We start from the raw sequence: 14650 nt of genomic DNA, 5'->3' as shown, positions 1-14650 counted from the left end.
CACTGCCTGCTGTACCTGCATGCTTGCTTTCATTGACTGATGTACAACACCTAGATCTCGTTGTACTTCCCCTTTTCCTAACTTGACTCCATTTAGATAGTAATCTGCCTTCCTGTTCTTGCCACCAAAGTGGATAACCTCACATTTATCCACATTAAACTGCATCTGCCATACATTTGCCCACTCACCCAACCTGTCCAAGTCACCCTGCATTCTCATAACATCCTCCTGACATTTCACACTGCCACCCAGCTTTGTGTCATCAGCAAATTTGCTAATGTTACTTTTAATCCCTTCATCTAAATCATTAATGTATATTGTAAACAGCTGCGGTCCCAGTACCGAACCTTGCGGTACCCCACTGGTCACAGCCTGCCATTCCGAAAGGGACCCGTTAATCACTACTCTTTGTTTCCTGCCAGCCAGCCAGTTTTCAATCCATGTCACTACTCTGCCCCCAATACCATGTGCCCTAATTTTGCCCACTAATCTCCTATGTGGGACTTTATCAAAAGCTTTCTGGAAGTCCAGGTACACTACATCCACTGGCTCTCCCTTGTCCATTTTCATAGTTACATCCTCAAAAAACTCCAGATTAGTCAAGCATGATTTTCCCTTCATAAATCCATGCTGATTCGGACTGATATATCACTAAAGACAACTTGTAAATTTCAACAGATGTACTGTGGACAACATACTAACTGGTTGCATCATCATCATCTGGTACGGAGGAACCACTGCACAGGATCGTTAAAAGCTGCATAAGTTGTAAACCCTGCAAGCTCCATCATGGACACTAACCTCCCCAGCATCCACGACACCTTCAAAAAGCTGCACCAATCATTGAGAACCCTGCTCACCCAGAACATGTCCTCTTCTCATTGCTACCATCAAGGATGAGCTAGCTCCAGGAGCCTGAAGACACACGTTCAATGTTTCAGGAACAGATTCTTCTCCCGCGCCTTCAGATTTCTGAATGGACCATGAACTCATGTACATTACCTCGGTACTTTCCCCACTCTTTTTGCACTACTGATTTAAGTAAACACACTTATTATAATGTGTTTTAATACACATTGCAGTACGTTGCTGCCGCAAAACAAATTTCACGACATATGCCAGCGAAATTAAACCAAGTTCTGATTCTGAATTTCCAGTTGGACGTGGTCAACATTGGCCTGAAGGCGCAGTACGAAGGCGTCTTTACAAACAACACTTCAACGAACGCAGGCGTGTTCGTATAGGCATACTAATGATTCGGGTAAAGCTGCGCAACCTACCAAGCAGACATGGTAAAACTCTTGACCACTATAGATGGCAAATGCCTGTTCCATCTGGGACTATTCCTGGAATCTCGAATAATTTAGGTTAGCTATCTAAGCCACCGCAAAAAACAACCCGGTCAAGAGGGGACGTCGCTCTAGAAAAATCATTCATGGTTACTGATGAACAGCTTAATTCACTAGTTCTAGCATTTGTGAAAGTGTATTTCTCCTGTTCCTTTCAAACTGTCGAATTATTTATTACATTTTAGTTTTCAATTTGCAAAGGAAGACTGAACCCTACAAAGATGATTGACCAATAAAGGATAACGACATACACTCCATCTACCTAAGTAGATAGGAAGGTTAGGTTCTACAACACAAGAGATACTACTGCAGATGCTGGAAATCCACAGCAACACACACAATGTGCTGGAAGAGCTCAGCAGGGCAGGCTGCATCTATGAATAAGAATAAACAGTTAAATTTTCGGAAGGAGCCCTAATGAAGGGTCTCGCCCGAAATGTTTGCTTATTCCCATTCATAGGTTAATGGTCTACGTTGGCATCGACACATCTTTCTATACTGCATACTCTTGCAACGTCCTTGGTTGTCCGCTGCAGACCACAACAGAATCACGCAGAAAAAAAGGATACAGCTTCTCATTCGTTCATCGAATAAAGAAAAATATCGCAAAGTGGTTCCGAGGCACAGTAAAAATGAGGCTTTGAAGTGACACAACAGATCAAAGAGACAGGCAGAATGAGCCTTGTGGGACCAGAAATAAAATTTAAAGCAGAAATATTAACAGAAATCATACCCACTGTACGTCAGTAAAGTCAGGTGCAACGAAAAAACTGCTACAGCGTAAAACGCACACAATTATGAATGAACAGAAGCTAAGAGCTCGTAAACTGAAGATGCACACCAGAGCTTCAAAAGTACATACTGTATAGCAAACCGACTGAATAAATAAAACAAAATGAAAGCAGCCACTGGGAGCAAACGCAGCCTTGCGATGATCCAAATATAAAGGTAGAAACTCGTCACGTCATTGAACCTTGAACTAGCCGGGACGGAGAGTATATCACACAGATATTAATGATAAAGATACGCAACTTGTATGACGAGGGTTAAAGATGATGCGATTTTGTTAGAGGTGAGACAAATCCAAAACTGATTTACTGAGGTAGGGAACGATCCAAAATCATGGAAGAAGGGGGGAGAACAGCATGCACATAAAACTTGCAGAGACAAAGAAATACACATATGCCAAAGAAAAAAAGACTAACATTTAGACCTAACAAGAATCTACCGTCTGGAACAGAATATATGGAGACAAAGTTTAGAAAACAGACAACGGAAGTGCAAAGAATTAGGAAAAGACAGATTGTATGGAGAGAGATGATACACAAATTTTATTTTTGCTCATGAGCAACGCTATACAAGTAATTTTTAATATAAAAGATTTCCAGTAATGCTTCAGGTGTTGTGGGTACATAATAAATTATGAATAAATTCAAATTGGTATACAACTAATTAGAGGCAAGTTTCTAACAAGTGTTTAGTTTTTTCAAACAAATAAATGAACTTGTCCATTTTTGTATATTGCTGAAAACGGATCACTGTGAACTCACATTTTTAAACCATAGTTCCAGTGTCCCAATCAATTACCACATTGCCATTATGTTCAGAGAGAGAAAAAAATGTGGTTCACTATATGGCGCAATGTCTAATTCCTATGGAAATTGCTGGTAAAGAACAATAGTAAAAATATTAAAGGATGCTAATTAGTAACTTATAAAAGCGGTCTTTTTGGCAATGAGTAAATAGCAACATTGAGTTAATGAGTGGAAGGTCCTATTTTATGTAAACTACTCATTTGCTTTTTCCTTTTAAAAATCCAAGTACTACACTGGATTTTAATTCCAGAATTTGTGCAAGAGCAGCATCAGTTCTATCAAACCCTAATCAAAGTGCATGAGCTCTAGTAGAAATACTTCATGGGGAAAACATAGTGTACGCACAGAACAATACTTCCACAACCTGTTCAGTTTCCACAGTCTAACTGTTTTGAGCAGTTAATTCCACATGCATTACAGATAAGAAACTCTCATCTTTACTTGGCTATATTAAAATATAGAAACTCGCCAAAGCAGAAATTCATTACAGCTCAACTGCTTGAACAATGTGTGAAAGGGTAATTAAACTGGTAAAATATTAACATCGACAATATAACAAGACCAAATGTAGCCTACACAAAAATGAAAGTTTCTGAAGAGCTGAGATTTATAGTAATTTTCTCATGGTTCAAGATTCTTGCTTCCTAGATGTTAGAATATGCAAAATGCCACCTTTCTATGGGGCTGAATGTTCCAAGCTCAATTGTTTTAAGTACAATTAAATGTTGTGAGACATTGAGTACTGAAATATTAAAGTGTGCTGCAAACTGGTCCTTACACAACATTTTATCAACAATTATTTACAAATACTCCATTAAAAAAAACAATTTGGAGCAATTCATCAGTTAGCCCTTATACTTGTTGTGAAGAGTCCATAGTGTGTATCTTGGAAATGCACAGCAGGATGCTCTAAAAAAGTTGTGAACAGCCTAGAACAATAACTACAAACTTAACTGCAGTACAATGATTGTCATGCTAAAATAAAGTGCGCATGTTGAATGTACTGTATTGTAATCTGAAATTAATAACCTTTGCAAAAAACCTATAGACATTTAAATTACTTTCTGGTTTACTGTGAAATAAACAAACATGGAAAATATTTGTGGCAATGAAGTCTGTTGTCACAATCCAAAACCCATCTTTGTAGTTATACGGTAGTCTGATTGGACGCACTCTTGCCCATTACTTGGACTTGTTTAGTACAATGCCACATGCCAAATCACTCGTGTAGCATTTTCCTCCTGCCTTGGTAGTGGTTGAAAAAATACAAGGGACAGCACAACAAAAAGGATTACATACCAAGTGAACTTCATTTTCTTCTAGCTAAACTTATCAATTCTCATACTTGTCAAAAGTCAAACAATCAAATGAACTAATCTCACCAAGAACCTTTACAAAAAGTTCTCTTTGTAAATGTGCAAAATAAAAATTAACCATAAGATGCATTGAAATGGCCATAAATAACAATAATTCTGTCCTCTCCAAAAATAGTTCATAAATAATCATTATACTGCAGATGTGATTACTCCTTCTTGTTGTATAGCTTTTAAGGTTGTACCATTCACTTACTTCCACGGGGTAAATACAAAATTTGCAACTTTTTGGTGCTATGATCAGGCATGTTGCTACTTGGGAAATGGAAGACTACAAGTAGCAATAAACTTCATTAAATCTAATATATTATCATGCATTACCAAATAATAGAACTGCTCTTTTCATTTTGTCTTACAACAGTATCTCATTCCAATGGAAGCAGCACAGTTTCATCAATGGCAGTCATTTTCAGTTTTCATTGGTGGATACTGGGAGTACCACATCTACTGATAGCGGAATTATATATAGTCTCACATCATTTTGCATTAGGGGGATATTAAATTTATACCAAGTTAGTTCTTGCCCTTTTATCCTGCTGAGAACCCCAAACATTTCCCTTACTAACTCATCATGTGTATAAGTGAACTGATTGGATCTAAAGAAGAGTAATAACTAGTATCAAGTAGCCATTCTCAGTTGATGGAAGTATTTTATGAAAAGTTCATTCCACATTGTATTCACCAAAGTTGCAAGTTTTGTCCCAAATTGGATGGCAGTTAGTCATTCTCAATGTTACTGGTATTAGTTAAGTAAGGTTATATTACAACGTGTATCACATTTTTGTGCTGAGTACAGTTAAAGCCAACCAACAAAAATATTAATGGATTGTATGGTGATCTACAATAGATCACTACAATTTATATTTCATCATTTCAGCTATACCCAATGAAAGTGAAGCTTAAAATCATCATGAATCACTCCTTATGTATTTTTCAATTACAGCAAAATATCAGCTTTTTGATTTCTCATGCACATAAACCTCATTATGCTTGGGTATACATTATGTGCATAAAAGTTTTTGAATTAAGTTGTTTAAAAGCAGAACTGAGGAATGTGGTTCAGAATTCCTGCAACTGCTGTCTTGAAGTTAAAAGATTATTCACAGACATCAAGAAACAGGAGTCACAGAACTAGAAGCAGCATTTGGAGAAATTAAAAATTTGAAACTGAATGATATTCCCAGACTTGAATGTTTTTTTTCTAATAGAAGTGACAGTATTATCATAAGAAGCTCAAGCTAGTAGACAGCTTTGCCTCCAGGCATTTCTGTGTGGTAAATACTGATTTTGTTTTAAAAAGGAGTCTTTTGGCAATGATAGGATTGATGAAGGATGAGTAACAGATCAGATCACCTCCAGCAACTTGTGATCTTATCCTTTAGCATTCAAGCTGGACAAAAGTGCAGATAACATCACAGATGAGCAATCATTCAAAATAATTAATGACATGTTTACCATATCTGCTTATAACCAGAGAATACTCCAAATATTGTGATTCTTAGAAATTAAAATATTTTCCTCATAAATTTAATTTGTAAATAATGACATCTGAATGTTCAAAATGTAGTTTCTTCTGCTAAAAGCGGGTATTAAAAAATCAAACATTGGTCAATAAAACATTTGGCAATCTTCTAAGTATGACACTGTGCAAAATGGAGATGAAATAATGGAGAATATTACACGATAGAAAGTATATTTGGACAAAAGCTATTAGGTAGTGCTTACTTCACTTTATGAAAGTTCACCAACTTTTTTTTTGCACAGGACACTTGCACCTAACAGGATTCTTAAGTCAATCAAAACAATGGTTCTCTCCATAATTTATCTTGATTTGTATGCTTAAAATCTTAACTAGTTATCTACATATAAACAACCACTTTAAGCTACTACTAGATTAAGGAAGTAACCATAACAAATGAGACAAATTCTTCAAAATTTTGGCTGCAAAATCCAAGAACACATTCTAAAAGGTTCTAATACCAGACTGGTTTGATAAAACCTTTTTTCCTGTATGTGCTTGTTTCATAAAATGATCCTACAATTCTGAACAGTTTTTATGTCACTTCTGTACATTTGAAAAAATGTGAGAACATTTAAATGCTCTATTGCTTTGCTCTACTGAATGGTAGAGTGGTTTTACATCATTTTACAGCAGCACTCTAAATTTACAGAGCCAATGGAAGCATAATCTGCAAAGCTATAGTTTCTGCAGATGAATTACATGAATACATTTCTCAGAACAGAAGTAGCAATTACCCAATAAAATTGAGCTCAGGTTTTGTTGTCCAAGAAACTTCATCTTCCTTCAAATTTTTCATCAGTTAAAGAAGAATTGATGTATTTCCCAACCCCCTCCCCACAAAAAAAAAGCCAGTCCTTTTCCTGTATATGCTAGATAAAACACAATTTGCTACTGAGGAATGAAACACAAAGCAATTTGTTTACAGAAAAGTTGACTGCAGTGGATAAGACAAAGCCATGCAAATGATAGAGAAGCATGGCAACCAATGTACACACTGATGAGATATCAGATTTAACATTAAAGAACTTTAGAAGTCTGACATTGAATAGCAATGCCAAATATACTAATAAGCATTGCATTCTATTATTGATGCTTATTGTTGCTTGTAGAATTGTACAGACAACTGAAGTTTTGAAGTTGCCCCAAAATGTATGCAAAAGACACACTCCAATTCACAGACGGGTTTGTGCCTCAGGGACATATATTTCAATGCTATCTGCGCTCTCTGTTGCAGAGTTCTGCCGTACAGATGCAGCTCGTTTTGCTGCCATTAATCGCTTGCGTGCTTCCTGTCGTTGCTTGTCAGCTGAATCTGTCAGTTTTTCACGATTTAAAGGAGTTTTAGCCTTTGCTGGTTTCTTTGGCACTGGAGGGGGCAGCTTTTTCTCTTCCTTGGGAGAATGGGGGAGCAAAGTTGCCAAAATGTTAGAAAAGATGCAATTAAATAAATCAAGATAACATTGACAGAAAATATCAATACTACTACACAAACTAAATGGTCTGCAAAGTGAATTTTATTTTTACTACATTAGCAATTTTCATTTAATAAGAATGAAACTTTTGAAAAGTTATAAGCCAGGATCATGGGAGTAATCATGATATTCTGATCAGCTTCTCAACTGGAAGTTATTAAGAGGTGATATATCACTTCTGCAAATTAACCATCTAGTATGAGCAACTTGTCTGCAAGGACAATTAAAATTGATGCTGGTTAATGCCAAATTTTTTTTAGTGAAAGTTCGTCGGCCACATGCAAAAAATTTCATAATTTCACCATGATCCCCAGGTCATTCAAACTGCCAGCTCAACTGATTTAAAGGTAATTAATCTTGCAAATCTCAACATCCGTTGCCAAGAAAATTAGTGAGCTCTACAGACCAAATTAAATTCAAGTGTATGTTTCAATCTTACCTTCTTTTCTGGCATTTCAACAAGTTGCCAGTCATTTGCCTTGAGATGATAAAGTTCATCAAATTTCAAGCTAATATCTTCAATGGAAAGCTGCAGCATATCCCAAAAACCAGCTAAATCTTGTGCAGTAGGTCGTGGGTTTGCATTTTGGTTCTGAAATATCAGAGACAAAGAGCTGTCAACTCTAAGAAGCGTCTGACCATAATTTGTCTCCCTACTTCCAACTGATATTAATACCGGTCAGAAAGGAAAGAAATTTTAAAATAATGCAACTGCAGCATTTAGGAGGGGAGAAAAAACAAGCAGTTTTGCCTCTGTAGTCATTAACAATAGTCACCAAGTCATAAGTATGAATGTGCGTGAGGGCAAGTGTAAATTTCCTCTGTAGACTTTTGGAGCACAGCATGATTGGGTACCTACACCATTACATTTTCAATTAAAATACATGAGATTAACAATGGAGACCTCACTATCATTAGGTTTCCGGGGGGGGGGAAGCAGGAAATCTATCCTGATTTTTCTAGCTCAGATCATATTTGCAGACTCAGGAATCTGTCAAGGAAGTGCTTACACTGCTTTGTTGCTTAATTTTACCTTCATTGCTAAATCCTCTATTGATTTGAATTGAGAAACACTTCAAGTGATTACTCATGTGTCATGGGCAATCCAATCATACCACAGAAAAAATTAACAGATTTTTTTTTCAAACCCCTCTTCTTTCACATTCTGCACAACAATCAATCCTCTACAGAATTGGTACTCAGGTTTTTTTTTTACATTAAAACTGCTAAAATGTAGAAGGAGCAAAGCTGCTTTACCCTTGCCAATGCAAATTCAAAGCACTTGCAACGTAACAGCAGAAAACACCTTGTAGTTGGCAAAACCTCCGAGAAGTAAAAAAAAGCATACAATGAAGTTATCATGATATATGAATAAGTACAGAGAGATCTAAATAAACTAATCTAAAAATATTATCAAGCAGTCCCCATCTTGCACAGGGGTGGCAAATGGTACATGTGCCCAAGATGGCATGTACAAAAATTTTGTTGGTATGCAGCAAGTAGTGTCTTCCCTAAACTTTTTAAACACCAAACATACCAAAAATATACATTATGATCATTGTAAATGTCAGTTCATTCTTTAAGAAGGGAGGGAGGGAAAAGACAAGAAATTATAGGCCAGTTAATCTGATTTCAAAAGATATTGAAGTCCAATATTAAGGATGAAGTTTTGGGGTACTTGGAGGCACAGAGTAAAATAGGATGGAATCACTGTGGTTTCCTTCAGGAGAAATATTGCCTCACAAATCTATTGTGAATTCTTTCAGGAAATAACAGGCAAGATAACAAAGGAGAGTCAGTGGACGTTGTTTACTTGGATTCGCAGAAGGCATCTGACATGGTGCCGCATGTGAGACTGCAAAACAAAATAACAGCCCATGGTATTGGCAGGTGACAAAGAGTGTGAATAAAGGAGGTCTTTTCTCATTAGCAGATGGTGCCTAGTGGTGTTCCAGAAGGGTCGGTATTGAGACCGCTTTTTTCAAATTATAGATCAATGAAGGAATCGATGGTTTTGTGGTTAAGTTTGTAGATAATATAAAGATAGGTGGAGGGGCAGAAGTGCTGAGGAAGCAGGGAGTCTGGTTAAGATCTTGGGCAGATTAGGAAAATGGGCAAAGAAGTGGCAGATGGAATATAGTGTAGGGAAGTGTATGGCGATATACTTTTGTAGAAGGGGGAAAAAAGGTGTAGACTATTTTCTAAATAGGGAGAAAATTCAGAAATCAGAAGTGCAAAGGGACTTGGGAGTCCTTGTGCAGGATTCCCTACAGGTGAACTTGCTGGTTGAATCTGTGGTTAGGAAGGCAAATTCAATGGTTGCATTCATTTCGAGAAGACTAGAATATAAAAGTGAAGATGTAATATTGAGGCTTTATAAGACATTGATCAGAGCATGTTTGGAGTACTGTGAGCAGTTTTGGGCCACTTACCTAAAGAAAGATGTACTAGCATTGGAGAGGGTCCAGAGGAAGTTCACAAGTATGATTCCAGGTTAACATTTGAGGAACATTTGATGCCTCTGGGCTTGTACTCTCAGGAGTTTAGAAGATTTATTGAATATTGAAAGGCCTAGAGAGAGTGGATGTGGAGAGGATATTTCCTATAGTGGGGTAGCCTACAACAAGTGGGCATGGACTCAGAATAGAAGGATGTACTTTTAAAACAGAGCAGGGGAGGAATTTATTTAGCCAGTGGGTGGTGAATCTGTAGATTTCATTGCCACAGACAGCTGTGAAGGCTACCTTATTGGGTATACTTAAAGTGGAGGTTGATACGTTCTTAATTAGTAAAGGTGTCAAAGGTTCTGGGGCGCAGGCAGCCATGATGGAATGGTTGATCATACTCAAAAGGATGAATGGCCTATTTCTGCTTCTATGTAATATGATTATCTTTACTGCCAAATGAAACAGCAAATGATTTTTTTTGTAATCCAAGAGCAAGAACTTGTGATGTTAAATGATACGCTTTAAAATCTTTACAAACCAGGTGTACACATCAGTATTTGGATAGCAAATGGTTACAACAATAAAACAATTTAGAAGTAATGCTATTTAAAAGATTAATATTAATAATAATTGAAAACAGATTTTCTAAAATGCTTCATTTATTACAATCTGTCACTGTTATACATAAAAACATGACTCATATTTTCCATTAAAAAGTCCATAATTTTTAATAATTAATTCATTATAATCTCTTCTTAAAATTATCATAACACATGAGAATTTTTTTTTTAGCAGATTAGCATCAACTTGGATGCCTCGTCTCAAAAAGGATCGCCATCCCTGCAATTTACTCATTTCTAGAAGCAAGCTGGAAGAACGGTGAGTAAAGCTGAAATACTGCTAGTGTCCTGTAGAGGTCACCTAATATACTTAAAACAAGTCACTGGCCTCACAGCTTCATGTTTTAAAAAGTATAAGAAAGCATAATTGTAATGCAAGATCGTTCACGGTATGAATGAGAAACGGTCCAACAATCTCAGAAGTTGCCCTCTGCTGGCTACATTTGGACTTTTAATTTTGTCTTTGATCTTCAAAGTTGTTTTTTAATCTCTCTTGTGCTTGTTCATTGCTAAATAGTAGATACTGCATGTTGACTTATTGACATATATTTTGTATGTATAAAAAAAGTACTGGATTTTCTTTGGTTAGAAATACAAGAACCATTGCTGGAGTTACTCTTGTAGGAAAGAACAACTTGGTTCTGTTGACCATGTATTAAGTAGCAGAGAAAACCACTGACATCCATCAAGCATATCTTTCCAAATATTTACCAGGAATATTCACTACTTCCAAAGAAAATATTAATTACAAAGAAATAGCTTCTAAAATTGGAAGCAAAAGTCTGAAAAGCACAATAACTGTAGCCTCATTGAATTAGAATTAAAGGAAATATTCATTTCTAGGAATGCAAGAAAAAGATATGCCTATTGAAGGAAGGACTGAGATTCTAACATGAAAACCGCAAACACCACCATGTATTACAACTTTTGGAAAGATATATCTGCTTTGGAGTGAGTGAAGTAGAGATATCTAATAGCGGTATTTGAAGTCCAAGATTGAAATGATGAGGAGATTACACCATGCAAAGTTGTACTCCTATTCACTCCTCCTCTCATTCCCTCTTCTAACATTCAGAATAAGGATTAGGTCACCCTAGCCATCACCCTACACCGCACAAGCCACCAGATTCAACAGCTTAGCATTTTCAATTTTCCCTAAGGTCAATGTAATGTCTACAACAGATATCATCCCTATCTCTGTCAGCATTCTAACCAACTCTCTTCACAACTTCCTAGCATAACATTCAATATTCAGCACCTATTCACCTTGCAATGTACCTGCCCATGCAAATGCAAGAGATGCAACATTGACCCTTCTAACTCTCCCTACCATTCTAGGGCCAAAACATTCCTTCTAAGAGAAGCTGCAATCCACCTGTGTTTTTTCCAATTTAGTTATATTCTCCACACTGGTCAAAACGAAATATTTTCCCTTCATCTGCAAGGATTGAACTTCATTTCAACTCTCCACCCCACACCCTCTCATACTTCTGTCTTTGGCCTCATACATTCTTCCAGCAAAGAACAATCTAAGCTTAAGGAACAGCATCTCAGAATCAGAGTCAGGTTTATTATCACTGGCATGTAACATGAAATTTGTTAACTAACAACAACAGTTCAATGCAATACATAATATAGAAGAAAAATAATAATAAGAAAATCAATTACAGTACATGCATATTGAATAATTAAAAATTGTGGAAAAAACAGAAATACTATATATTAAAAAAGTGAGGTAGTGTCCAAAGATTCAATGTCTATTTAGGAGTCGGATGGCAGAGGGGAAGAAGCTGTTCCCGAATTGCTGAGTGTGTGCCTTCAGGCTTCTGTACTTCCTACCTGACGGTAACAGTGAGAAAAGGGCATGCTCTGGGTGCTGGAGGTCCGAAACAATGGACACTGGCTTTTTGAGACATCGCTCCTTGAAGATGTCCTGGGTACTTTGTAGGCTAGTACCCAAGATGGACCCAATTAAATAAACAAATCTCTGCAGCTTCTTTTGATCCTGTGCAATAGCCCTGCCACCCCCCCCACCCCCCCCCCCCCATACCAGACAGTGATGCAGCCTGTCAGAATGCTCTCCACGGTACATCTATATAAGTTTCTCAGTGTATTTGTTGACATACCATATCTCTTCAAACTTCTAATGAAGTATAGCCGCTGTCTTGCCTTCTTTATAATTACACTGATATGTTGGGACTAGGTTAGATCCTCAGAGATCTTGACACCCAGGAACTTGAAACTGCTCACTCTCTCCACTTCTGATCCCTCTATGAGGATTGGTTATATGTTCCTTCGTCATCTCTCAAAGCATTTCATCACTGTAGATGTGAGTGCTACCGGGTGATAGTCATTAACTCACATTAATCTTCTTAGGCACTGGCATAATTGTTGCTTTTTTGAAGCAAGTGGGAACATCTGCCCGTAGGAGTGGTAAGTTGAAAATGTCCTTGAATACTCTCACCAATTGGTTGGCACAGGTTTTAAGAGCCTTACCAGGTACTCCATCGGGACCTTTCGCATTGCGAGGGTTCACTCTCTTTAAAGACAGCCTAACATCAGCCTCTGAGAAAGATTGCAGGGTCATCGGGTGCAGCAGGGATCTTCACAGCTGTAGTTGTATTCTCTCAAAGCAGGCATAAAAGGTATTGAGTTCATCTGGTAGTAAGCATTGCTGTCATTCATGCTATTGGGTTTTGCTTTGTAGGAAGTAATGTCTTGTAAACCCTGCCAGAGTTGTCATGCATCCGATGTTGCCTTCAACCTATTTTGAAATTGTCTCTTTGCCCTTGAAATAGCTCTCCACAAATCAAACTTGGTTTTCTGGTACAGGCCTGGGATGCTAGACTTGAATGCCACAGATCTAGCCTTTAGCAGACAATGTACCTCCTGGTTCATCCACAGCTTTTGGTTTGGGAATGTACAGTAAGTCTTTGTAGGCACACACTCATCCACACAGGTTTTAATGAAGTCGGTAACAACTGCAGCATACTCATCCAGGTGCAAAGATAAATCCCTGAATACAGTCCAGTCCACCGATTCATAGCAGTCCTGTAGGCACTCCTGTGCCTCCCTTGTCCATACCTTCTTGGACCTCACTACTAGTGCTGCAGTCTTCAGTCTCTGCTTATACTCAGGGAAAAGTACAGCCAAGGTGATCAGACTTCCCAAGTGAGGGTGTGGAATAACACGGTAGGCACTCTTGATGGTGGTGTAGCAATGGTCCAGAGAGTTGTTTCTTCTAGTATTGCAAGTGATCTGTTGGCGGTAATCGCTTAGTGATTTTTTTCAGACTGGACTGGTTAAAATCTCCCAAAACAATAGTGAAGGCATTAGGATGCACTGTTTCATGCACGTTGATCCCAATGCCAGCTCATCTAAAGCCTGACTGATAATGGCCTGAGGTGGAATGCATACCGTTACCAAAATGACCCTGGAGAACTCGTGGTAGATAAAAAGGATGGCACTTAAAAGCTAGATATTCCAGGTCTGGTGAGCAGAATTGGGACAGCACTGATATATTTGTGCACCAAGAAGAATTGATCATGAGGCATACTCCTCCACCTCTGCTTTTGAGAGACTCTATAGATCTATCCTGATTGTGTATATATAGTAAACCCGTCAATCTGAATCACTGCATCCAGTACGGAGGGGGTTAACCAGGATTCCATGAAACAAAGGACACACACAGTCCTAGTGTCCCTCTGATTCAGCACCCTGGCTCTGAGATCTTCGATTTTATTCACCAGAGACTGCACGTTTGCCAGCAAGATAGTTGGCATTGGGTGATTAAAACTCTGTTTCCTTAAAAGCACTTGTACTCCCGATCTACAGCCACACTTCCTCCGTAGAATCCTACGTGGATGCTTCTATCTACAATCAGTGTTGTTTCCATCAGTTTTAAGCAGTGATACTTCATTTAAATGCTTTAAGACAACTTTGTTGACTGTACTGACCTTGGAAGCAGTTGTACTTTTCAGCTGTATCAGGCTGAAAAGAGAATATTTAATTGTATCCATTGAGAGTACTGCTACTCGAGTCGCCCCTTAGCGCCTCGGAGGTCCACTTGTCTGACTTGGCATGTTACAATAATAAATTTAGCAATTAAAAAAAACAGAAAATATTGGAAACACTTAGCAGTTCAGGCACCATCTGTGGAGATAGAAACCATTAAACTTTGAGGTCAGAACTGTGAGTGAGGGAGTTTTAAGGTTGCTGAGAGATGGGTAGAATGAAAGAAATCTCTCTGATAGGATGAGACCAAATAACCTA

General features: G+C 37.8%; 1 protein-coding gene across 6 annotated transcripts in view; it reads right to left on the bottom strand.

The window, feature by feature from the left end:
* Window positions 1-5828: 5828 nt before the first annotated feature.
* Window positions 5829-14650, bottom strand: part of LOC140736115 (disks large-associated protein 4-like) — an 835615-nt gene continuing 826793 nt past the window's right edge. For all 6 annotated transcript variants that reach the window (XM_073061900.1, XM_073061903.1, XM_073061899.1 and 3 more), the window contains 2 exons: window positions 7751-7903; window positions 5829-7230 (listed from right to left, as the gene is read on the bottom strand). In XM_073061900.1, coding sequence (XP_072918001.1) covers window positions 7012-7230; window positions 7751-7903 — 372 coding nt within the window. In that variant the 3' untranslated portion in view covers window positions 5829-7011. The remainder of the gene's footprint in view (window positions 7231-7750; window positions 7904-14650) is intronic.

Source organism: Hemitrygon akajei, chromosome 11, assembly GCF_048418815.1.
Source record: "Hemitrygon akajei chromosome 11, sHemAka1.3, whole genome shotgun sequence".
NCBI classification, from domain to species: Eukaryota; Metazoa; Chordata; class Chondrichthyes; order Myliobatiformes; family Dasyatidae; genus Hemitrygon; species Hemitrygon akajei.
This window is presented reverse-complemented; position numbering and strand designations above follow the sequence as displayed.